General features: G+C 38.9%; 1 protein-coding gene across 1 annotated transcript in view; it reads right to left on the bottom strand.

Annotated features, from left to right (window-relative positions):
* CNTNAP2 (contactin associated protein 2) overlaps positions 1-27,943 on the bottom strand; it is an 850,526-nt gene that overhangs the window by 331,211 nt on the left and 491,372 nt on the right. Inside the window, exon 12 of the mRNA XM_087917173.1 lies at positions 3,415-3,534. Within this exon, the coding sequence (XP_087773299.1) occupies positions 3,415-3,534 (120 nt within the window). The remainder of the gene's footprint in view (positions 1-3,414; positions 3,535-27,943) is intronic.

The raw sequence follows: 27,943 nt of genomic DNA, 5'->3' as shown, positions 1-27,943 counted from the left end.
GTTATCTGTTATAACAACAGATTTCAACAAAGTTATCAAAATGGTAGAGGTAAGAGCACCAAAATTAAAGCAAGTAAGTGAGTGGTGGGATTCAAAAAAATTTACTATCAGTTCTGTGGTATGGCTTTATGGATGTGGCTTTGTGGACATGGCAAGGGAAGGATACTGTAAAATCTCCATTTCCTCCCCATTCCTAGGGAAAAGTTACTACAAATTCCCACCACCACCTCCTTATTAACCTGCTTTTCAGTTCCATTCTCTTGTGCAGGGCAACAAAAGAAGACCCAGCCAATTAGCTGGGACTTAGGAGGCAGCGAATAGATGGGGTGGGGCCAGTCAGAGGTGGTATTTTCCGGTTCTCCAAACTACTCAAAATTTCCACTACCAGTTCTCCAGAACTGGTCAGAATCTGCTGAATATCACCTCTGGAGTAAGTATATTTTGGGGACAATAATTTTATTCTCAAAATATAATATTTATAAATAGTTGCACTTCTGCTGTTATAATAACCAATTATTACAAACCATGTCATGTTAACTTTGTTCATCCCAATGTGCATAGCTAAAAATCTATGGAGATTCTCAGTCATTCAGGTCATAGTTGTCCCAAAAGAACTTTTTCGGGAGGCATGGTTGTAGATGACTGAGAATCTCCATAGACTTTTAGCTATGCACTTTGGGATGAACACCCTTCAAATGGTATGGGAGTATGAACAGATTTCCAGAAAAATTGCAGACTACAGGAACCATTTCTTGCAAACTATCAAGCCATCAGTTTGAGATGCAGACAACACAGATTCATCCCCAACAGCCTGCACCTGTCTTCAGCAGTGAAGAAACACAAGGCAGAAAACATCCTGCAGTCAAGAAGGCTCCACACCCATTTGTACTACTCAGGTGACCCTGAGAACACAGATAAAGCCCAATGACCTTAATGACTCTGTAAAAGAATGCAAATGACCAGCTATCTGAAAGGCATATAAATCTTTCCATTCCCCACCGTCCAGTTAGAGCTGAAAAAAAAGTGAGAAGCGAAATGCATTTGAAGGAAAACAAGAAAGTCCAGTTGCCTGCTGAAAAAGCACCTTTGGGACAACCATGACTTGGATGACTGAGTATCTCCCTAAACTTATACTGTCTCCCTAGACTTATATGACTATTCACACTTTGCTTGGAAACTCCCAGCAAAGGGGAAGAAAGTATTCCATGCAGTATCCTATTCCATTGGTGAACAGCTCTTACTGACAATAGCATATTCTTAATTTCTAATCTGTATCTACATCTTTGATGTTTCATCCTGTTACTTCTAGGCTTATCCACTGGAGCAAGTGAGAATACACATGAACCCCCTACAATGTGACAGCCCTTCAAAGATTTTTAAAACAGTATGGTGTATTTCCTCAACCCTCTTTTCTGTGAGCTAACCTTACTTAGATCTTTTAAATGTTCCTGATAAGACTTTCCCCCCCAGTCCTTTCAGTATTTTGCTAGCTTTTCTGTGAACTTCCAATTTATCATTCTTAATTACTTGGCCAAATTGGGAAGAAAACATTAAGGGTTTATCCTTGTCCATGCTATGCAGTTTATGTCTAATTTTACAGAAGAAGTGTATAAAACTGTTTACAGAACTTTCCTTCTCTGAGTAAACCATTTCTAGTCCAGACAACAGAAAAAATATAATTTTAAAAATATCTGTATTCTTTCTAACATTTCCACATTCACATTTTTGCTTGTGATTCCTAGTCAGCAATCTATCTACTTGTGTTAAGCAGAAGATAAGTAAGGAACTTCCATTTTCTATTACTATTACTATTCTTAAAATATCACTTAGTAAAAACTTCTCTCTGTTATTTAAAGATGAATATAGATTGCAGTTCTTAAAAACTTAAAAACCAAAAATTGCATTAAGCTGCAGATGAAAATTGATGTATACATATTTATTCTCATATACTTTTATGTGCACTTTTATATAATGAACAATTTTGTACATAATGTACATCCATCAGCTATTTTGTCTGATAATGTATTATATCTTTATTTTTGTAATATGAGATGTTTTCATTTTTTCCTATAAACTTTGTTATCATTGTTATCAGGCATTCAGTTATGTCCGAACCTGGTTCATTCTATGAAACAACACTTTTCATGCTACTCTATCTTGCACCACCTCCTTCAGACCTTCCATGGCCATCTGGATGTCAACCTTTATAGCCTATGTGTACTAGGGTGACCCTTCTCCTTTTTCCGCTGATCACTTCCAGCATGATTGGGATTTTTTAGGGAGTCAGCTCACACGACATGGCCAAAGTATGATAGCTTGTGTTTGGCAATCTTGGCTTCAAATGAAATTTTTGGTTATGCTCAGTCTAAGATTTTTATTTGTGATTTTTGTAGTTCATGGGATGCATAATAGTCATCTTCCCACAACTATCATCATAGTAAGATATGATTGGACTTTGTGTGGGGAGTTGCAAAAATCATATCCGTGTAAAATAATCATGTTTCAGTTTAGATGTGAATGGATTTTCCATCCCCTAGTTATTAATGAGCAAATCCTACTACGTTTCATGGAATAGACTTTTGAGGCAATACTTCTGTATTGCAGAAATATAAAAATTAGAATGTAAAGGAATAAATTCTATCCAATATACCAATTATAGAAAATATGACTAACAGAAAAGAACAATTTTCTCTTTCTATATTTGTTTGATTAAGTGAAGCAAGGATACCAAATCAAATAATAAGTAAAACATTTTAGAGCTGATCAATAGACTATAGAGTACTTGACAGAGCCAAAGCAAAACCCCTTTGAAACATTTTACATGCATTAGACAGTAACAAGCACTGTGATATCATGTTAGAGGACAAAGAAATCTAGCACCTTTGAAAACTACATAATTATTGCTTATCAGGTTTAAGACATAATACAACTTAGTCTAATGCCTACACTGCTATTCTATTAATATATTGCTGAGCAGAGAAAAACCATCATTTCTCAGATGGCTTGATCTGAAAAGGGAATATAAACTATTCTGCTTACATGTTTGGCTTGCAGTACTTGGCTAAAATTGAGTGTCATAATGATTAGAACATAGAACAGATGTAATTTGAAGTCTTGCCCATCCATGTTAATATTTGATCCAGTCAAAGGAAGAGTTTCTGATTCATTTTTTCTTTCTACAGATGTTTAGTTTGCAGCTGAAATATATAGCATTTGTTCTAACAGAAAAATCCTGTGTTGTTTCTTCATTACAAAACATTACCTAGCATGCTCATTTTTTTGCTCTCAAAATAATTTTAATGGAGAAGGAAAGTGACTGTAGTATTTTATATTCTATATTATGTTTACAATATAAACAAAGGATCTGATCTGTTAGAAACATAAGAAAAAAGTTCCATTACAGAGTACAGTTACCTGTCATATCACAGTAAACTTTCAAAGGTCCCAGTGCACCACTGCCATCTGGATCTATCCAGTAAGAACCTGTTGTTTTGCCCAAATGTTTATATGCTTCACAGGAGAGTTCATAAAGAGCTGAAACAAACAAAACCAGTAATTCAAGTAAGTAAACTATTCAAAGATTCAGAAAAAGTACATTTTCAGAAAAAGTCATAACATAAAAAGTTGTGAAAGAAGCATTGTAAAACCCAATTGCCTGCACTAGAAAATGATATCAGGCATTTCTTATTAAATAGTATCTGAGCAGGAAATATTGCTTCAATTGCTAAATAGAGATGGTTTGATGGGATCAGAAGAAATGAAGATGTTTCAGGAAAAAAGCAAATATATGTTCATGTTCTTATAACTGCATATTTGTTTCATAACTGCAATAGTTATTCATTTGTCTGTACCATTTTTATTTATGTATTTATTGATACTTTTATGCATAATATATTGCATAATATATAATGTAAAAAAATAAAAAATGTAAACATAAAAAATAAGCATAACAATATCAAAACAATAAAATAATAAAAACAAACAAGGAAAGTACCATAATATGAATGGAGGTGGAGCAGGAAGTACGAAGTAGGGTCAACTGATTAATTAAATAGCCACCCTCAGTGTGGTACTCTTCTATTGGGTTGCCAGGCCAACAGCAGAGCCAGGACTCCAGCTTTGTAAAATGATAAGTGGGCAAACCTCACCCCAGGGGGTGAGTGCTGCAGCAGCGAAGCTCTTCTCCTGAATCCCATCAGCCAGGTTTCCTTGACTGAAAGACTCCACAGCAGGCCACCTTTGTTGGCTTTGGAGTTTAGGCTTGTATTAAAGGATGGGATGGTCCATCAAGTAATCCTGACTCATGCCATGGAGGACTTTGTAGGTCATAACCTACACCTAGGGAAGCACCCAGAAGCAAACCCGCAACCAGTTCTGCTTACAAGACAGTGCTGTATTATGGGCTATTATTCTATAGCCCAAAAGTCTTCTTGTGATGCCTCTTTGTACTAATTGAAGTTTTCAAATGTATTTCAAGGGTAGCCCCATGTAAATCTCATTGCAATAGTCCAGATTAGAGATAACTAGGGATTGACCAGGTGCAAGGAATCCTGATTCAGGAAAGACCACAGCTGGTGCATAAATTGAAGTTGTGCAAAGGCTCTCCTGTCACCAGCTCTCTTTGGACAGGAGTCAGGAGTACAGGAGAACACCTAAGTTGCAAACTAGATGGATAGTGCAACTCTGTTCAGAACTAGATCTCCATGCATCTAAAGCCACTTGGTCTTGCCAGGGTTTAATCATAGCCTGTTGTCCTCCATCAAGAGTCTACAGTCTTATGGCACCATGAAAAGGAAGTGTCAGTATCACTTGGGATATCTAATGTGGAGATATAAAGTTGAATATCATCAGCATATTGATGATACCTCAACCCATGTTGACAGACAATCTCACCCAATGGCTTTAGGTAGATGCTAGACAGGAGTGGGGAGAGTATCAAGCCCTATGGCATACCATAAGAGAATGGCTGGGGGCTAGGTCACTATGAACACTGGGATTAGCCTTGCAGAAAGGAGCTAAATCAATATAGAACTATGTCACCCAACTCCAAGCTCTGCAGCCACTCTGAAAAGATACCATGGTTGATGGTATCAAAGACTGTTGAGAGGTCAAGGAGAGGAAGAATGGTTGTACTACCACGCTTCCACAATCACCAGAGTTCATCCATAAGTGTGGCCAATGTGGTCTATGCCTCATAACCAGGTTTGAAACATGCCTGAAAGGAGTCCAGGAAATCTGTTACATCTAAAACCCACTGAAACTGCCAAGCAACAATTTTTATGTCACCTTCCTTACAAAGGGAAGATGAGAAACTGGCATATTGGGGTTGAACAGTTACTAAATTTGTTTATTGTAATAAAGATTGGAAGACACTTCTTGAGATAATTCTTTTTTTTTATTATTATTTTCTCTTTTCTTCTTTCTTGCATGTTTAATTCTTCCTGCTCTCTTTTCTTTCTATGTTTAATTTATATCAGTTTACTATTTTAATCAAAATTCTTAATAAAATTTATATAAATAGAAAATCCTTAATAAAATATTTTCTATTTATATACATTGTATTAAGGATTTTGATTACAATAATTATTGCAAAAAATAACATATTTTGAAAAATCTGGCAACTGAAAGTTTTCTTTCTCCCACTATGATAGGACAGAAATGTTCACCAGCAAAATTATATATTATTGGAATTATTTCTAGGTACAGAAGATGATGATTAGTCAGAGAAAGAGTTATTGAAGAAAGCTTTCTCTAGAAAAAGAGAAAAAGAAATGTTCTCTAGTTAATGTGAGCCAATGAAAATTAAGCATTTTTGAAAGAAAGGATTGCTTTCAATCTGTGATTTTAATTCAGATTTGAATAAAATAATCAATTTAACCATTTCTGCTTTATCTTCCTTGCTGTGGAAATAATATGTATTTCTATCTGCACCTAATAATCTTTGTAAATTATCACCATTTATATTAACAAGATTCACTGTATTCTTTCAAATTCTTTGAACTTACAGGGAAAAATAGACTTTTTCCCATCCATTTTAAAATGCTAAACTTTTTAAAATACATTTCTAAAATCAAAACCTTTTAATACATCTTTTTCTTTTAACTTCTTAACATACATGCTTTGAAATTCAGTATTAAATTTAGGTCCCTCCCTCCAATCCCCCCTCATAGAATAATATTTTTTTTTGTATACATCCTTTTTAAAACTCTAAATTTTTCTTTAAACTAATACATCTTTTTTTAAAACTTTCTTTTAACACAGGTGCTCTCAAATACATTTTCAATAACATTTTGGATATTTTAGGAATTACTTAGTTTGAGAAGCAGTATGCAGTGGCAGCCAAAAAAGCCAATACAATCCTAAATTGCATTAACAGAGGCATACAATCAAGATCAAGTGAGCTACTAATACCACTCTATAAAGCTTTAGTAAGACCACACCTAGAGTACTGCATCCAGTTTTCGTCACCACACACAAAAGATGTTGAGAGTCTAGAAAAAGTGCGAACTAAGGACAACATCGGTGTTAAATCCATTGATTTAAATGGGTCTATTCTATGTATGACAAAGTCGAATTTTTATAGGCTTTCAAAAAGAGATTGGGCTGCCATTTGTCAGAAATGGTGTAGGGTCTCCTGCTTGGGTGGGGGTTGGGCTAGATGACCTACAAAGTCCCTTCCAACTCTGTTAATCTGGAATCTATAATCAGCTTCTATTCAGAATCTCCAACCAAATCCATCATCCAGGCCTCCAACCACATTTGTTCTGACTATTTTGACAAGGATTCTAATAGATGGCATTAAACTTGATATTCAGGACACTGAACTCTTCACCCAACAAGATCAATATACAAATCAATAGAGCCAGATTGATTCCCAGAGAGGACTTGTTAAAAGACAGGCCATAAAAACAGAACAGAACATGGGGAGGTAGAGGAAAAAAACAAAAAGCCCACTTGGTCCGTATTCACTAGCATGATGGCAAATCTCTCTTTCAGCTCACCCAGTTCAGGCATTGGGAGCTTGAGAGGTATATTGTGCATCCTGAAGTGCTTCTGTTGCTCCTCCAAGTCCAGCTCTGGTTGCAGTTGATCATCTAAATCGCAGAGGCCACCAGTGGGCTTGTTAAGGCATGCAATATGCTGCCACTAACGTCCTGGGTTCCTCGCATGAGTGCTGGAAGTCTGGTCCCTACCTATCCTTTATCCACCCCCTTTCTTCCAAAGCTTATGTGGGGAACCCAGGAGCTTAGCGGCAGCATATTGCATGCCTTAACAAGCCTGCTGGCAGCCTCTGGGGTTTAGATAGTCAGTTGCAGCCAGAATTGGGCTTGGGGGAGCAGCTTGTTAAGGAGGACTGCTCCTCCAAGGACTGCTCTGCTTCAGCCATGCATTTTCTAGCCCAGGCTGCTTGGACTGAAATGCATGCAATATGCTGCTGCTCCCAAGTTCCTCGCATTAGAGCTGGAAGAAAGGGAGCCCGATTGTGGTGGGAAGGAGGCAGAGGGCGGGCTTTTCCAAGGCTGGTCCTAGAGGGAGACAGAGATCAGTGTGTCACAGCTCTAATTCTTAAAAAAATTGGGGGGGTTGTATGTGTGGAGTGCTGGGGGAATCAGTGCCTGGAGTGAGAGGGGACCACAGGCTGACTGGATGGGAAAGAATGCTCTGCAGCATCCATTGCAGGTAGGCAATGAGGAGGAGGAGGAGGCAGTGTCGGCGGAAAGCAGGCTGGGCCGTGTATACCACATGGAAGGCTGCAGTGAAGGCAGGCAAGCAGGCTGGGCTGTAGGCACATGACATGAAGAGGTAGTGGCTAAGGCAGGCAAACGGGCTGGACTTTGGAAGCAGCGTTAAGAGACCACAGGAAAAGGCAGGCAAGCGGGATGGGCCGCAGGGGCTGTGCAGGAGGCAGCAGGGCAAGGAGCAAAGAAAGGCTCACTAGGCAGAGATCTGCAGGCCACATGGTCAAGGCAAGCAAGGAAATCAGAGAGCAGCAGCAGCTATGTTGCAGGCATGACTCTAGGCAAGGAGTCTAGATGAGTGAGGTGAGATAAGGAGTGACTGGGAGGAGTGGGCCATTAGTGTGATTAGCCAGTTCTCCAAACTGCATAAAAAATTAAAAATCGGTTTGCTTGAACTGGTCCGAACTAGCTGAATCCCATCTCTCGCTACAGCCCAGGAAAAAACCCTTCAGGGATCTCTCCCTGGCATGTCTTCAGTTGGCTATCTTAACCAAAGTTTGAAGTCTAGATTTAGTCCATGCAAACATTTTTTTTATGGAAGCATTGTAAGTATCTCCAAATACTATTCTTCGTCATAAAATAAATAATAAAGAAAAGAAATGTATGCATGCATTCATATTCTATGCATATAAAACATTGGATATAATCTTTAATAATCACTCCTCCTTCTGAGTCATCTTTGTTAAGATAAAGAGACCCATAATATAGTTAGGTAATTTAATAATTACCTTCAATAAAAGAAAATGCTTATCAAAGAAATAGGTTAGCTGTGATTCTTCTTCTTTTGTGTGTGTGTGTAAATTTTATTTGAGTTTTCACAAAGAGAAAAAATAATACAAACAAAACATCTTTTTTGAAAGTAGCGTAATCCCGGGTTACATTTCTTTGTACAGACACAAATTCAGGTTCATGCTCATTTTTATATTCTATTCCATATCTTATTACTACTTTACATTTTCTGCATAGCTTCTCCCCTCTTTTAATTTTCTCAATTTTATTTTAATTATCTCATCTCAATTCAAATCATTGTAATTGCCTATTGATGTCAAAGCGGATTTTTCCGATTTCTTATTTAAGTCTCTTAGTTGTCAGTATAGGGAAGGAGAGAGAAGAAAAAAAAGCCAAACCTTTCCCTTTTCACTTTCCTTCGCTGCTTCCGACTCTTCTTTGGGAGCGATGTTATTTTTTGTAAGTTTAAATTTCAGGGTACCTTAGTTGTTGCTTTTACAATTTAACCCAGTCAGCCAAAACTTTCACTTCTTAACTTCCTCCTGCACATTCTTTTCTGGTCGAGTTCTCTTTTGTGGTGGCCATTTCTGACCATCGCTACAACCGCCTTCGGAAAAGGGAGTAATGGCCAGCTGAGGAGGAGAGATGCAGCTCTCCTCAACCCTGCTGGCGGTCTCCCCCTGCTTCACCACCTCTACGGGGTGGCTTAGCCCCGAAACCAGCCAGCTCAGGGTGCTCCAGCGGTGAGCCCAGACAGAAACCACACACGATCACGGATTTCTGTCTGTTGGCGAAGCCCTTCAAACCAGAAGTCAGCTGTGATTCTTCTTGATAGGCTTATGATGACGCATTGAAATTTTAGCAATACCAAAATAATCATACAGAATAAAGGAAGGCATTTTTATTAATGTTTAAAAGAAAATTATTTTCAAAGAAAATTCCCTGGATTTTCTGATGCATAGAAAAAGAGGCATAACTGTTATCAAAGGGCGTTTTCAAAGCAGTATTCCAGTACTTGATTGACTGCCACAAAGAAGAGAGGGTCAACTTATTTTCCAAAGCATCAAAAGACAAGACAAGAAAGAATGGATGGAAACTAATCAAGGAGAGAAGCAACTTGGCATTAAGGAGAAACTTCGTAACAGTGAGAACAATTAACCAACTTAGTGTTATATTTCTATGTTTCCTCATTTTGTGCATGCTTTTCTCTCCCTTTCCTTCCATACCCAAACATTGATTTCCAACATTTGTCCCATATAACAACTTGATTTTGCCATCTATCTTTTCTTGGGTCTCTTGTCCTTGATTTTCTTCTGATTAAGATCAGAAGCTGACTGGAAAAAAATTACTTATTGTTTTAATTGGTGGGAATAGCATTGTTTATGTACTAAGCACATAGTAAATTATAAATTGTAACCATGGCATATTCCTTACTCTGCTTGTACCATTTATCCATCTGCTTAAATGTTCTTGAAGTTTTATTGTAATATAATAACAGGAACTATATTAAGCAGTTTGTTTGCAGAGTTATAATGCCAGAAGGCAATAGAGGATAGGACAGTAATAAATTTGTCATATTTTAAGATGTTAGATTCATGTTAGAATCACATTATATAAAATGGCTAGAAATGTACATTTTCAGGGATGTAATACTTTATAGGTTAGATTATTAACAGCATCCTAGTTAACATGCTGAACAAACTGATAGAGCATTTAGCTTTGCTTAGCTGAAAAGGTCAAAGCATGCTGTTATGACACTGATATTTTACCTCACAGAACAAATTGGAATTGTATGAACTATTTTACTCAGAAAAGTAATTGGGGGGAGGTGGAGATTTGAATTTCATGTGTGTACATGAACAAATATCCTATCCTAAGTAATTATATACTTAATATAGAGCTTTAATATCTTTTTTTCCAAAATAAAAAAATACACAGAATTCAATGAATGGTTTAATTTTAGGTAGCTAATCTAGACTAGGGAGAATCCATTTCAAATTCAGCATCAGGCCTGGAAGTTTTGTTTTGAATTTAGGGCAGTTCCTCCCTTTCCAGCCCTACCGATTATAAAAATTATTGTGGTGGGGAAATATTATAAGAATTTTTTTTATTGATTGCTACATATTCTGTTGTTCTGCTCTAAGGTGCTCTATTAATTCAATTTCTTGGAGCAAATGCACAATATAAGTAAATAAACAAATATTGTATTCTGATTTAATACTGAGAGTTTTCACTGGAAGTATTTAGTAGTTAAGATGGGTAATCATAAGCAGAAATAAATATATGATCTCAACGAAGACCCAAGCTGTGAAGACTAGTTTTGCATAAGTAGTATTGGACCAAAAAATAGAATAGAATAGAATGGAATACTTTATTGGCCAAGTGTGATTGGACACACAAGGAATTTCTCTTGGTGTAAATACTCTCAGTATACATAAAGAAAAAATACATTCATTAAGAATCAAGAATCATAATGTTCAACACTTAATGATAGTAATAGGGTACAATCAACAATCAAATCATACTAGGAAACAGTCAATATAAATCGTAAGGATACAAGCAACAAAGTTACAGTCCTATAATCACAAGTGGGAGAGGATGGGTGATAAGGAGTGATGAGAAGATTAACAGTAATAGTAGTGCAGACTTTGTAAATAGTTGAACAGTGTTGAGGGAATTATTTGTTTAGCAGAGTGATGGCTTTCGGGAAAAAACTGTTCTTGTGTCTAGTTGTTCTGTGTGCAGTGCTCTATAGAGTCATTTTGAGGGAAGGAGTTGAAACAGTTTATGTCTGGGATGTGAGGGGTCTGTAAATATTTTCACAGCCCTCTTTTTGACTTGTGCAGTATACAGGTCCTCAATTGAAGGCAGGTGGGTAGTAATTGTTTTTTATGCAGTCCTAACTATCCTCTGAAGTCTGTTTCTGTCCTGTTGGGTTGCAGAACTGAACCAGACAGTTCTAGAGGTGCAGATGATAGACTCAATAATTTCTCTGTAGAACTGTATCAGCAGCTCCTTGGGCAGTTTGAGCTTTCTGAGTTGGTGCAGAAAGAACATTCTTTGTTGTGCTTTATTGATGATGTTTTTGATGTTAGGTGACCACCATTTCTACGGTTTTGAGTGTGTTCAGTTCCAGATTGTTCCGGTTACACCACGAGGCAAGTTGTATAAACTCCTGTCTGTATACAGATTCATAGTTGTCTTGAATGAGACCAATCACTGTTGTGTCATCAGCATTCAGTATTTTAACAAATGGATCGTTTGAGATGCAGTCATTGGTATATAGGTAGAAGAGAAGTGGAGATAGCACACAGCCTTGAGGGGCCTGTGCTGATTGTACAGGTATCGGATGTGATTCCGTCTAGCTTCACCTGCTGCTTCCTGTCTGTTAGGAAGCTTATAATCCACTTACAGGTGTGTTCAGGTACCGCTAGTTGGTTTAATTTACTTAGAAGAGTGCCTGGAATGATGGTATTGAATGCTGAAGTGAAGTCTACAAAGAGGACCCTTGCGTAGGTATTTGAAGATTCAAGGTGTTGTAGGATGTAATGCAGAGCCATGTTAACAGCATCATCTGTCGATCTATTTGCTCAGTATGAAAACTTCATGGGATCTAACAGCAGATCCGTGATGGTTTTCAGGTGGGACAGCACAAGCCTTTCAAAGATTTTCATAACTACAGACGTTAGAGCAACTGGTTTGTAGTCATTTAGTTCCTTGGTGGAGGGCTTCTTTGGCACTGGGATAGACCTAGCAGTCTGAGCCAACTATAAAGAAACATATCATGCTTTTCAACTTCTCTCAATCTGTTTATCCAAGCAAAACTTTCTTTCCTCCCTGCCTCTAATCAAAATTATGAGGATAGGAAAGTCAAGCTGTGTTTCCATGGCTAAGGGAGATGGGACAAATGTATAATGCCATGTACTAATTCCGGACATAACCTCAGTGGACGACATCTTAATTCATTTCTAGCAATGTTAGACATGGTTGACACAGCTGTGGGACAGTCCAAATATTGCATCTGCATTTTGATGCCTCAGAACATGGACACTCATGGATTTATCTGCCATTTAATTCTAAATGCCATTTAATCAGATAGCAGAAAGGGGAGAATGATTAGCAGATTCCAGGTGGTTTAGGGACATTCATTTGACACATGGGAAAATTCAACAAATTTAAAGGACAATAACACCAAGTTTCTTACATGTAATGGTAACTAAAAAACATTGGTGTTTTCAAGGTTCTGGATTCAGCCACCAGGGCATAGATATAGGATTCTCTCTCTGTGATTATATTGTTGATTATCAAAGGCAGGTATGGAACTATATGACCATGGACAGGCAAGAAGTTGAGAACATCTTTTGGATTTCATACTACATCCCATTTAATGAAACTGGAAGGTGGCCAGGGGTCCAGATTTAATCACAACCTGCACTAGTATGTTCACCCCAAGTGGACATGTATATTCTGATGTCAGCCTATGCTGATTACTTATGAGCTATGACAGGGAAAGCTAGCTCCAATATGAAAACCAACTAACTTTGCTGGATATCACACAACCTTATTCACTAGACCATATGGGTACAAAAATAGATACTATGACAAAAAACACAATAAGGTGCATTCTTGTGGAACAATATTTTGTCTGTGGAGACCAAGTCTATAAGTGTCTTCTGAGAAACTGGAAGGAGACTTAGCTATGCTCCTCCTACCCACCTATATTACATCCACTTTACCCAAAGGGAAGATTAGAAACCATAGGGACCTTGAATAATACAGAAAATACCTGAATGACTACTACTTATCTGGTTCCGTGGGCTTCAGTCCCTCAGTAATACCATGTACCATGTACAAGCAATGGTGGAAATCCTAGCTAATGAAACTGGGAAGCTTTTTATTGATGTAGCAAAAGAACAAGAAGCCATATGACAAACGACAGTTCAGAACAGAATGGTGGTATTGGCATTCAAAGGAAGTGTGTGTGTTAATTGAACAACAATGCAGTGTGTATATTCTGGACAAATCAGATGAATTCCAAAACCAAGCACACATAGCAAAGATAGCTGCAATATCTCCGTCACATTAAAAAATGGGAAGGTTGCTGGCATTGGCAGATAGTTGCCTAATTTCAACTGGTTAAGAACCCTAATGATGACCGTGGCAGATATAGTTATTGTTCTTGTCATCACCTGTTGTGTATTACAATGCCTTCCACTTCACCTTCCTATCTGTAAGCAAACGGTAAGGGTCTCTCTCTGTACATGGATATTGGTGCTGTGTTAATCTTGGAAAATTAAATCATTTTCAGATTCAAAGAGGGGGAATGATGGGCTGTCTGCTAAAGTGAAGCAAGGGTATGGCATGCACTTGAAAGAAAACTGGGTCCGGTTTGCCAGGCTTTGGCGACGGCAGGGACTCGCGACTTTGCGCGATCCCTGCCGTGCTAACTGTCTTGGTGCCTCCGATCCCGATGGGTCTGGAGGATAAGGCTGCCCTGTAGAGGCAGCCGAAGACAGGGGGGATCCGGACAGGGGTTGGGGAGTATCGCAGACCCCCTCCCCAGCCGGCAAAACCCTCTTTTCTCAAGGCGGTGGAGGGGCGGTCTCTAATAGCCGCCACGAAGAAGCCGGCAGCTGGATAAGACTGTGCAGGAGGAAGAAGGAGAAAGTTGCAAAGTGAAAGTTTTTTGGCTGAACCAGGACTTTAAAGATACATTTAATACCCTGAAAGCTACGATCTTTTGGATGTTACATTGTTTCCAGTGGAGGTTTCTTAAAGCGGCGAATGGAAGTGCTGAAAGGGAAAGTTACTCTCCCTCCCTTACGGAGTTAACAAATGGACACTGAAAAACCTGCTTTTTTACAGAAGGTAAAAATTTAAAGCTCTTTGTTACAAGTGGGAAGGGAGAGGACTGAAAAAAAAATTATATTAAGACTTTGTTGGAGGAGATGCCTTGAAGATTAAGAGACTAGAAGCTAACTGCAATAAGGCTTTAAAATACAGATTGGGTTTTTTCCTATCTGATATTACCCCAGGAAGAGAAATTGCAAAGGGAAGAACTTTGTGCTTTGTTTGGACTGCTTGATGACTTTGGGGAACTGTTTTAAGTTTTGAAATATCTTGGTTGTTTGAACAAGAAGAAGAGGAAAAAGAAAAAGAAGAAAAGGTTTATAATGGCTTTATCTCTTGATGAACTAAGAAAACAATATGGAAAAACAAGGAAAGAAGGCAAGGACGCTGTGGGAGAAGCCTTTCGCTTTTTAGAAATGGCGCTTGCTATTTTTCAGCAAATTCAACAACAGCTGGAGGAAGCGGAGGAAGAAGAAGCCATTTTTAATGAACAAAAAAGTTTGATCAAGAAAGGAAAGAGAAAGACAGGAAGGAAAAGGAAGGACTTAAGACCTAAAAAAACATTCAAGAAAGAGAAAAATAAGATGCAAAATCAATACAATGTTAGAAAGCAAAAGGAAAGAGGAATACAACAGAGAGGGGAAGCTAAAAAGGCAGAGGTTAGGAGAGGAGGGGGTAAAAAGGCTAGGTGGGTTAAGAAAGAAAGGGAAAGGTGGGGAAAAAGCCACAAAGGTATAAAACAAGATGGGAAAAAGAAAAAATTTTTTAGGGACAAAGGGTAATGCATAATTAAAAAAAAAAAGATTCTGCAAAGTACATATGATAGTATTGTAGCATTTGTATTAGAAATAGAAAATTAGAATTTTATAAGATTTAACAAAAGATTAAAATATTAAAGTGTTTAATAATGTTAAAATGTTTAATAATGATAGACTTTAAGTTTTAATAAAATATTAAAGGAAATGTTTAAAATATTTAGTTTAATTATAGAGTTTAATGGGCTAATGTGTTGATGTTATTATAGATTTATTATTGTAGCACCTGTTTTTGAAATAGACAATTGGAATGTTATAAGACTTAATAAATTAAGCTTAATTAATAAATTAAAATATTACAATGTTTATGATTCAATGATAGATTTTAATATTTAATTATGTACTTAACTATTTTAGAGACTTATTCTTTTTCTTTTTTTTTTCTTAAAATTTAGTAGGTAGAATGTACTAAGCAGAATCAGATTGGGAACTAGGTGTTATTTTAAATGTTAATCTAGGGGAATGATAGAAAGGCATCATACTCTGATTAGTGATTTCAGGAGAAATTTTCTTTTTTTTATTATTGAGAATGATATAAATGCTTAATTGGAAAAGAATGGACAAAAGATATAAGTATATTGATTTAAAGTAAGATGAAATATATAAAATAGAATTAAGAAGATTGAAAAGCGGGGAGGAGTTATATAGAAGATATAGAATGGTAAATAAGATAGGTAATGGTATATAAGAAGAGCATGAATTTAACTGAAGTCCATACAAAGAGAGGTAATCTGGGGCCAAGCTACTTTCTAAAAAGAAGTTTTATGTTTTTGTGTTTTGTGTGTGTATGTTTGATTGAGAATTAATAAAATCTTGGAGGAATGTCAGATGAGAATAATTGCAAACAAGTCAGAGGGAAATATAAATATGATGACTATATAATAGATAAATATAGAAAAGAAATGTAATTGAATAAAAGAGAAATAATGAGAAATTTGTTAAAAGATATTTATGTGTTTATATGGAAATGGGGTAAATTAGAAGTATGCAATATAAAATAATTTTTTACCTGCCTTGTAAAGATTTACAATGGAAAGAGGTTTTATGTTTTCAATGTTTAATGATGTTTTGTTTGTCTTTAAAATTAATAAAATTTGTTTAAAAAATAAAAATAAAAAAAAGAAAGAAAACTGGGATGCCAGTCATCGTGCAGTCTGTCTGACAAGAACAAAGAATGTTTATTCACAAAAAATATACATGCGTAACACTTATATTCTAGGAGTAATAAACAGGTGATAACAGTAACAAAGAGTAAGACATCTTGCATACCTCAGCTAGAAGGTAGGAATAGGGATGGCCTGGAATAAATAGAATGTATATTAGATAATTCCTAGAACATTCATTAGCTAAGACTTAGGAACAGAGACAGCTAGGGACCAATAGGATCATTAGATTATTATAAAATGTTTATTAGATGTTTTATGCACCTAGAATACTGCATCCAGTTATGGTCACCACACTATAAAAAGATGTTGAGACTATGAAAAAAAAGTGCAGAGAAGAGCAATCAAGATGATTAGGGGACTGGAGACTAAAACATACAATGAACAACTGGCTGACAAACTGTACTCAACGAGTAGTCCTTAATGGGTCTAAGTCTACATGGAGGGAAGTAACCAGTGGGGTGCCACAAGGTTCTCTCTTAGGCCCAGGACTCTTCAATATCTTCATTAACAACTTAGATGAGGGAATAGAAAGGGAACTTACCAAAGTTGCAGATGATACTAAACTGGCAGGAATAGTTATCACCCAAGAAGACAGGATCTTGACAGACTAGAACACTGAGTTGTATCTAACAAAATGAATTTCAATGTAGAGAAAAGTAAAGTCCTACACTTAGGCAAGAAAAACAAAAAGTACATATTCAGAGTGGGTGAAACCAGGCTTAATAGCAGGAACTGTGAGAGGGATCTTGGAGTCTTAGTGGACAATCAGCTAAATATGAGCAGTGTGCAGCAGCAGCCAAAAAAGCTAATGCAATCCTAAATTGCATTAACAGAGGGATACAATCAAGATCAAGCGAGGTACTAATACCACTCTATAAAGCCTAATAAGACCACACCTGGAGTACTGCATCCAGTTTTGGTCATCCCATTATAAAAAAGATGTTGAGACTCTAGAAAAAGTACAGAGAAGAGCAACCAGGATGATTAGGGGACTGGAGACTAAGCCATATGAAGAACAGTTACAGGAACTGGGTTTGGCTAGTCTAATGAAGAGAAGGACCAGGGGAGACATGATAGCAGTCTTCCAATATTTGAGGGGCTGCCACAGAGAGTAAGGGGTCAATCTATTTTCCGAAGCGCCTCTAGGCCAGACAAGGAATAATGGATGGAAACTGAACAAGGAGAGATTTAACCTGGAAATAAGGAGAAACTTTTTGACAGTGAGAACAATTAACCAATGGAACATCTTGCCCTCGGAAGTTGTGGGAGCACCATCACTTGAGACCTTCAAGAAGATATTGGACTGCCATTTGTCAGAAATGGTGTAGGGGTTGGACCAGATGACCAATAAGGTCCCTTCCAACTCTGATTATCTGTTATCAGTTGCAAATACTCGGCATGGTTAGTCTAGTAAAGAAAAGACCAGAGGAGACACGATAGCAGTGTTCCAATATTTGAGGGCCTGCCACAGAGAGGAGGGGATCAAACTATTTTCCAAAGCACCCGAAGGCCAGACAAGGATTAATGGATGGAACCTGATCAAGAGATATTCAACTTAGAAATAAGGAGAAACTTTCTGACAGGAAGAACAATCAATCAATGGAACAACTTGCCTTCAGAAGTTGTGGAAGCTTTATCACCAGATGTTTTCAAGAAGAGACTAGATTGCCATTTGTCAGAAATTGTAAGGATTTCCTGTTTGGGCAGGGGGTTGGACTAGATGACCTACAAGGTCCCTTCCAACTCTGGTAATATGTTAATTTATCCTGCCTTCTGCTTTAGTGAAAATGTATAAAGCTTTCTTAATTATATTGTTTGAGGTTTCTTGGCATTTTCTAGCCAGGATCTCTTTTCTTGGAGTACTTCAATAAAAGAAACAAAACCTCATGTCTGCTGTTCGTTATCGGTTTTGGCACCAAGCTCAGACCTGAACTGGGGTCAACATCAGTGTTAAATCCATTGATTAAATGGGTCCATTCTATGTATGACAAAGTCAATTTTTTATAGGAAAATTTAATAGACATACCATTTTTGAAAAGTCTTAAAGCATTTCATTTAATTCCTTTCAAAGCAATTTTTTTTATTTAAACAACATATCCAATCTCCAAATATTGTCTGAGACACAAACATTTTCCTAAGCATTAGTGTTGAAGAAATTAGATCTGAAAGTATGACAAGAGCCTCAAACTTTTTTTAGGGTTCGTGTGTGTGTGTGTGTGTGTGTGTTTGTGTGTGTGTGTAGTCATGCAAGTGTGATGAGAAATATAGAAATTTGATAAATAAATTAAATAAATTAATAGATATAAATAAATGAGTTATTTTGATTTCCCACTATTCCTTATGGAGAAGCATTCAAAATCTTTCTACCTGTATACTGCTTCTGAACATAATGTAATCAAACAGTCAAGACTGGCATTTTGATTCTGAGCCTGGAAATCCAATATCTACTATTGTACGATGTGTGTGGGTCAAGACATCACATATGCAATGAATAACTATTGTGGTTTTCTCTGTATCTTCTAAATCAGAGGTTGAAGAGGTAGAACAGATAATCAGTATGAACACCCAGCAAACATTTAGATAACTACTGCCACTCCAGGAGATAAAGAGTGAAAACCAATTAGGGTAGGGGTAGGGTGCTGAATCCAAGAACACAATGACAGTTATAAAGGGCTAAGCAAAGGCAATCAGCATGACTCCTTGACAAGAGAAGACTGCATCCTAATCAAGCCATGGCAGCACTGAGAGGATTGGGGGCAATATAAGAGCAGCCACTAGAAGCTTGTTCTTTATTCCCTCTCTTGAAAACCTGACCTAGGGGCATTTTTCTTACTCCTTACTCAGACATTTGGATAAAGTTATACAATTTTCTTTTAGCAAAACTTTAGATTATCACAGAAAATACATCTCTACCTTTCTCCTGTTGATGACTTACATTTCAAGGCAAGCTCTCTCATCCAATTGCTCCCAGGTAACTTCAGGAAACAAAGTTCAATAAAAGCTTTCAATGGTATATTTGTAGCCTAATTTTTTGTTTTGCATGGCACAAAATAATAAAATTTGTAGGTGTCTTTTTTTTGTGGTTTGAACACAATAAAATCCATATTTTAACACTGTCCAGTCTCAATGCTAAACGAACTGTATTTCCAACTCCATATTCAAGTTGTTAAATTCACTCTGAAATATGCATTGGCTATGGATACACAAAATGGTTAATAACAATAATAATTGCATAATTTAGAAAAAAATACTTTTAATTTCTTTTTAGGTCCAAATGAAGCAATTAGTACTTTTCCTATCGTTATCCTTGATAGGAAGCACAATTGTCTATTGTGCATTTCTTTTGGCAGCAGATTGTATGAATTCTCATTTCTAGCTCTTTACACTCCATGAAACATACGCTTTGGAAGACAAATGTGGCACAAAGCAGCAATTCTCCACCAGTTGATAAATAGAGATTTGTTTAAATCTATTTAATTTACTGAATTATAGATTATCTTAATTTATTAATATCACTATGTTTTTCACCAGTACTTCCAAGCATGCTAATTCTGCCTTTCTAATCTTATAGAGTATGAACATAATTTTAATATGATCATTGTTTCTTTTTTTTCATATCTAGAAAGCTAATCTCTATTAAATCAGGACTTTGGTTTATTTACTCAGAACTGATGAGCAACAGATGAGCTGTGGTGGTGCAATGGTTAGAATGCAGTATTGCAGGCAAACTCTGTCCACTGCCAGGAGTTTAATCCTCACCTCTCAAGATTGATTCAGCCTTCTATCCAGAGGTGAGTGGATGCAGATGAGTCAGTAACCTTAGGACCCCATGACAAGCCCAACTGATCTGTCCCAGAAGGATATACTTTCTGTTCAGAAAGACTTCCAGAGCTTGGGGCATGAACTATGGGCTGTAGGCTTATCTTTTCAGAGGTTCTACCAGTATACAAGGAAAAAAAGGGAAAGGCCAGCATGTAGCAGAGTTTAATGTGTGGCTAAAGGAGTGATGCAAAAGGTAAGGCTTTGGTTTTATTAGTCATGTTGTCTGCAGCTGGTGCAATAAAAAACTGTGCAAAAAAGATGGTTTCCATCCACCAAAGAAAGGGATTGAGTTACTTGGCATTAAATTCACAGATTTCCTGGATAAACATTTAAACTGAACAGTGGGGACAGATAATTAATAGATATAGAACATTTCTGTCCCCAGCAACCTAAAATTAATAAGGATACCAGTGCATGCAAAATAGATGTTTGTGCAGGTAAGATTATGAACCTTGATGCCAACCAAAAACCAAGCATTTAATAGTGAGTGTCATACCATGAGCATTAATCAAACAGGTGGCAAGAAAGTAGGGACAGACAGGCACAACACAGGTTATATAGACAGTAAATACAGCATTAGACATAAAGATCTCAAGTGCCTATATACAAATGCACAAAGTCTGGGGAACAAACAGGGTGAACTCAAACTACGAATACATGAAGGTAGATATGATATAGTTGGAATAACAGAAAGTTGGTGGGATGAAACCCATAATTGGAACATACTGGTAGAAGGATACAAACTATTCAAAAAAAGAGAGACCCCATAAAAGAGGAGATGGAGTTGCACTGTATATAAAGGGCCACTTTATATTGCTACAGAAATACATGAAACCAAACATGAAAACCTCCTAGAATGCATATGGGCCAATATAAAAGAAAAAAAGAATGACATAGCCATAGGTGTATATTATAGGCCACCCATGCCAGTGATAACAGCTGTATTACAAGAAAACATTAGAAAAAATACCCAAACCTGATAAAAGAGGTGGTGGAGTTGCATTGTATGTAAAGGACTACTTTATATTGCTATAGAAATGCATGAAACCAAAGATGAAAACCTTGTAAAATCCATATGGGTCAATATAAAAGAAAAAAAAGAATGACATAGATGTATATTATAGGCCACCCAACCAAGCAGAAAAAATAGAATACCTTTTTGCCAACTGACTAACACACACTACAGTAGTCATGGGGGACTTCAATTATCCTGATATCAATTGGAAAACTAATTCTGCACCAAGTGAGAAATCAAATAGATTTCTAACCAACCTAGCTGACAACTTTGTTGTCCAAAAGGTAGAGGGTGAAACTAGGGGGACAGCCATACTGGACTTAATTCTTACAAACAGAAGAAGTGGCAGAAGGAGTTGAAACTGCAGGAACCTTGGGTGAAAGTGACCATATTATACTAGAATTCAACACACCCAAACACACAGACACCAGAATCTTGGATTTTAAAAGAGCTGATTTTAATAAACTCAGAGAGAACTTGGAAAAGATTCCATGGATGAAAATCCTAAAACAACTCAAGAATCTTGGGAAACTCTGAAAAGTATGATTTTAGAAGCCTGGACCAGCACAATACCACTGAAAAAGAAAAACAAGAAATCCAAGATGAAACCACCATGGCTGCACAAAGATCTCTCTGGCAAATTGAAAGGAAAAAAAGGACAAATACAAAAAATGGAAAGAAGGACATACAACTAAGGCAGAATATCAGCAGGTAGCCAGAATCTGCAAAGATGAAGTCAGGATAGCAAAGACTTGCAACTAAAGTCAAAGATAATAAAAAAAAGTTTCTTCCAACATATAAACAACAAGAAAAATATAAAGGAAACGGTAGGTCCACTAAAGAGAAAAGATGGCAAGGATGTAACAAGCAACAGAGAGAAAACAGAACTGCTTAACTCATTCTTTGCATTGGTCTTCACGCAAAAAGAAACTATAGCTCAACCCACCAAAAACATAACTGTAAAAGACAGACCAGAAATCAAAGTTAAAATAAGCAAAAAATAGTAAGAGAACACCTTTCTGATCTTGATGAAAACAAATCACCGGGGCCTGATGGATTACATGCCAGAGTTTTAAAGGAGCTGGCAGAGGTAATCTCAGAACCACTGCACCGTATCTTTCAAAAAACCTGGAGCGCAGAGAACTACCAGAGAACTGGAAAAGAGCTGATGTGGTTCCCATCTTCAAAAAAGGAAAAAAAAACAGATCCAGGAAACTATAGACCAATCAGCCTAACATCAATAGAGAAGATACTGGAAAAGATAATAAAAAAACAGATCTGCCAACATCTAGAAACAAGTAAAGTAATACCTTGCAGTCAGCACGGGTTTGTTAAGAACAGATCATGCCAAACCAATCTTATTTCATTCTTCAACATGGTGACTAAATTAGTAGACCAGCAAAATACTGTGAACACAATATATTTAGATTTCAGCAAGGCATTCGACAAAGTAGACCACAACCTACTTCTTAGTAAGCTAGAAAAAAGTGGAATAGATAGCACCACCACTAGATGGACTCACAACTGGCTGACTAACCATATTCAATGAGTGGTCCTTAATGGATCTAAGTCTAGTTTTATATTCTCTATAGACTGATTGTGAACTATTATTTAGTTAGAATCCAAGGGTTCCAATTTTCATAGAAATCACAGAAAGCAGCAGATATACATTTGTGAACTCAATGGTTGGCTTTCTGGCTTGGAGGCCCAGCAAGGGATTGGGGAAATGGGATACTTTCTGTGAATGGCAGGCATATATATGTGAGCTCCCTTCTCATGAGCAGCAAGTGCACACACCCACCACTTGTGCAAAGAGAGCTTTGCATGTGATTGCAAGTAACCATCACACACACAAGAGAAGCTTCACACGTAAGTGCAAGTTGCTGCCACTTGCAGGAGGGGAGTTTCATGCACACACATGCACTCGTCCACTGCTTGCGTGGATTGGTTCCAAACAGGTTGCAGTCTGGCAGTTGTCTGAGGCCCAGGAGCTGGGGACCTCTGTGTTTTGTGTTTTGTTTTTTTGTATTTTTTTTAACAACAAACATAAACATAAACACAAAACATAAAACCTTCTTTCCATTGTACAGTGTGTTGGTTGGTATAAACCTTCTTTGCACAATATCACCAGACCTTCTCTTCTAACTACATTATTAAAATTTATTTTACATGAATATGCATATATTATATTGTTATTAATTACTTATTGGACTTTATTTATAAACTATATCATCCTTTTCGAGCAAATTTCAGTTTCTAAGATATCTCAATTCATAATATTCACTCCATTATAGTTCATTATAACATATTACATTGTCTTATCTTTACTCTATCGTTGTATTTATATTATATTATATCCTATTTCCCTATTCTCTTTTCTAACCATTGATAAAATAAATCTCAAATTTTATAATTCTCTGGGACCCCTGTGTTAACTCATCTGATTTCAGTTGAAAAAGACTTTTCCTGCTTTGTTTTAAATTTCATTATTGAAAAACTCAATAATCAGAGCATTAACTCTCTGTTGTTTTTTGACTGCTAATAGTATTATTTGAGAAAATCTGTATAATTAGTTTGATAAAGTGTCATCTTACATTGTGAGATGAGAACTATATAAATTTGATAAATAATTGCTAATAAAATAATGACTAATTCATGTAAATCGGATTTTTGTGTTCAATGATTATTAATAAATAGTAACCAATCTGATTAACCCACCCAAGCCTACAGTGGAAGTACTGTTAGAAACAGGCAGTAAGAAGGGCATAAATATTATAGAATGGCTATTAATTAATTATATTTAAAATATTGTAAACATTGTCTGTATTTTGGAAGGTAATTCAAATGATCTGGTAGTTACATAGCTTCAGTATGGAATGGGACATATTGACATCTTGGTGCTACCATCTTGACATGGCCATCTCAACTCAGGAAAAATAGCAGTGTCACAATAGGCTGTGTCTCTGCATCCAGGTCTCCATATCTGCCTGCCAGGGAGACCTTCTGCCCAGGCTGTGTTCAGCCATTCCTCCGCCCCACAGACCATTGTGGGAGGGATGCATCCATGTGGATTTCTTCTTCAGCATGCTGTGCTGGGTCCTGACAGCTCCGGCATATGAGAAGGGCAAACAGGGACTGTGACAGTTGTCTTAAGACTGTCAATGACTTCTGCTTAGTCTGCCTTTTATGGGGAGGGTTCATCTCCCTTCTCTTAAGGCTTCTTCAATCTGGTTTCTAGCACACACACACACCCATGGGGAAAAGGGAATGGCCAAATATGGCTCAGGTAGAAGGTCTCTTGTGGGTAGGCAACAGGTAGGATGTGGGCATGGGCAGCAATAACACTGCAGAAAGCTGCACAGAGTTGATGTGCTCTGATCCAACTGACTAGCTGCACCCATGGGAAGCCAGACCTGAATTCAGAGATGAAGCCTGTTAAGTTCCGAAGAAAGGGGAGGCCACACCAGAGCATTCTGTAACACGCTTTATTCAAGGGGAATAAAGGGGGGCTGTCGTGTCTGCAGCTAACAGCAGACTAGCTAGCGAACAGCGGCTGGCTCGACCTAGCAGCCGGCTTTTATAGCCGGCTGTCGAAGGGAGCCAGCCAATGGGGGTTGCAAACGCCCCCACCGGATGGACGGACCTGATGGAGAACTTGTGTTAGTCCCGGGGACATAACACTCCTTCCCCCCAGATACGAACACGAGTAGTCCTTTAAATAATCGGGTGGTTTGTGCGAGCGTCCAGACCGGCGCAGTTCTGGCGAGACACAAGGTGGCATGGAGTTCTGGGAGTCCGGAACTGGCTCTGCTGGACCCTCGGATCGAACTGGGGCCTGGTCTGGCGTATGGGAAAAGTCACAGCCCCCGGGTTGGATTGTTAAATTGTCATTGTCCCGCAACCCGGGGGTGTCGCTGGTGGGAACGACTGACGCCTCTGTAGGACGGTCCCGGTCTACCGTCCGTTCTCTTGGCTTGGCTGGTGATGACTGGTCACTCTGGAGGTCGCAGCTGGAATTCGGGTGCGGCGGTTGGATCGGCATTGGCATGTTCGCTCTGGCGACTTCTTATCTGGTCCAGATGCCTCCGCCATATACGACCATCCTCTAGCTGGACGCGGTATGATCTTGGGCCGGTGATGGCCACGATCTTTCCGGGCACCCACAGTGGATCGCCTGCGTAGTTTCTGGCGAACACTTGGTCCTGTAACATAAAACTCCTGACTCTACTGTTAGAACCAATCGGTGTGTCAGGGCAGTAGTGGGGGTGCAGTCTATCTAATACTGTTCTTAAGCATCTGCCCATCAATAACTCGGCGGGGGATTTGTTTGTGACCGTACAAGGGGTCGAGTGTTGGTTTAAAAGAAAACGAGAGAGCCTAGAGTGCCAGTCATCTTGAGTGAATCTTGCCAATGCTTCTTTCGCTGTCCTAACGGCTCTCTCTGCCAACCCATTGCTGGCAGGGTGAAAGGGAGCCGTTAGGATATGCCGGATGCCCAGGTTGGTGACATACCGGCTGAATTCTGTTGAGGCAAATTGGGGGCCATTATCTGAGACTATGGTGTCAGGTAGACCATGTGTAACAAATAAGCGGGTCAGAGCCTGGGCAACTGCTCGGGTGGTAGTAGTGAGTAGGAGGGCCACATCTATCCATTTGGAGAATGAATCCACGACCACTAAGAAAGTCTTGCCGTGGAAGGGACCTGCCAGGTCAATGTGCAATCGTGACCACGGTGCGTTGGCACTCTCCCATTTGGTTGGGGTAGCAATCGGTGGTGCTGGCCTGGATTCTTGGCAGGGGCGGCATTAGCTTACCCATTTCGCGATTTCGTCGTCCATGCTGGGCCACCATACATAACTCCGAGCCAATGCTTTCATCCAGACGATGCTGGGGTGCCCCTCATGTAACGCTTTCAGGACAGGCGTACGCAGCGGTTTGGAATGACCACTCTGGTCCCCCAAAGTAGGCAGCCCTGTAAACTGGAAAGTTCCTGCTGGCAGGTTTTAAACGGTGAGAAATCAGTTGACAGATTACTGCCCGGCCACCCCCTCCGTACCCAGTCCAGGACCTGGGCGATAAGTTTGTCTTTCTTGGACTGGAGAGCTATGTCACCAGCGGTGACTGGGATGTTAAACTCACTGGCATCGAAAATTGCATGGACCGGGGCCGGGTCCTCCACGCGTGCTGGCAATGGGCAGCGGCTGAGAGCATCTGCGTGGCTAAGGTTTTTTCCTGGGCGGTGAACCAGTTTGTATGAGTAAGCCGCCAGGAATAAGGTCCACCTAGTCATCCTGGGAGATAAGACTTGCGGTGTTTGTTTTTCTCCAGAGAGGAGTCCCAACAGAGGTTTGTGATCTGTGACAAGTTCAAAATTGTGTCCAAAAAGAAATTCATGGAATTTTTTGACCGCGGCAACGGCGGCTAGGGCCTCTTTGTCGATTTGACTATAGTTACGCTCGGTTGTTGACAGGGTTCGAGAAAAGAATGCGATTGGAGCTTCGGTGCCGTTGGGGAGTCTGTGGCTTCAAACAGCCCCAATTCCAAAAGGTGAGGCATCTGCAGCTAAAACTAGTGGGAGGCGCTGGTCGAATTGAATTAGGACAGCGTCTGAAGTGATTAGCGTTTTGACTGCCTTAAAGGCATGTTCCTCCTTGGGTCCCCAATGCCATGGAGTGTTTTTGTCTAGGAGTCTATGCAACGGTTCGGCTACTGACGCCTTGTGGGGTAGGAACGACGCATAAAAATATAGCAGACCCAGGAATTCTGATTTGGAAGAAGGAGTGGGTGTCTCATGAATGGCTTTGACCTTGGACTCCACTGGATGGATGCCTGAGGCGTCTATTTTATACCCAAGAAAGTCCACCTGCTTAGTGGCGATGGCGCATTTTCCCCTTTTTAGTTTGAGGCCATGCTGCCTAAACCTATCCAATACCGCTCTGACTCTGAGGAAAAGTTGGGGTCTGTCCCTGGCTGAAACCAAGATGTCATCAAAGTACGGAACTACGCCAGGGAGGCCTTGCAGTATCCGTTCCATTAATGACTGGAAAATACCTGGGGCGACGCTAACGCCAAATTGGAGGCGCTTGCATCGAAATGCCCCTCTGTGGGTGACAATTGTTTGCAATTTGGCCGTTTGGTTATCCACAGGAAATTGCTGGTACGCCTGTGACATATCCAATTTGGCGAATATGGTTCCCGGTTCAAATGTGTGTAGTAAGTGTTGGATTACTGGGACTGGATATGCGCTAGTCTGTAGATAGCGGTTGATTGTGGTCTTGTAGTCAGAATACATTCTTATACTGCCATCTTTTTTTAGGGGTGTGACAATTGGAGTCTCCCATTTAGCAAAATCTGTGGGCTCGATCACCCCTTGCTTAAGCAATTTATCTAGTTCAGCATCCAGCTTAGAACGCAGAGCAAATGGTACTCTCCGTGGTTTCAAGCGGATGGGGACAGCTTGCGGGTCCACTGAAAAAGAGATGGGCGTACCGGTGTAGCAGCCCAATTCATTGCTGAATACATCAGCATAATCTGAAAATAGGGTGTCGATATCGGAAGGTGAGACAGCATGTACTCCCGTTAAGCTAAGGCCGAGATAGGGGAACCAATCCAACCCCAAAAGGCTAGGGAGGGCACCATCCACCACCACTAAAGGCAGATGGCCTTTAAAGGATTTGAATCTAACAAGGAACTTGCCTGTTCCGAGTACTGGAATATTCTTCCCTTGATAATCCCTCAAGGTGAGGCGACTTCTCTGGAGCTGCTTCCTGGACAGGGTAGGTCGTATTTTCTTGAGCGTGCTCCACG

The sequence above is a fragment of the Pseudonaja textilis genome, chromosome Z, assembly GCF_049901715.1.
Source record: "Pseudonaja textilis isolate UNSWEBS1 chromosome Z, rPseTex1.2, whole genome shotgun sequence".
Classification (NCBI taxonomy): domain Eukaryota; kingdom Metazoa; phylum Chordata; class Lepidosauria; order Squamata; family Elapidae; genus Pseudonaja; species Pseudonaja textilis.
Note: the sequence above shows the minus strand (reverse complement) of the source record. Positions and strands in the feature narration are given on the sequence as shown.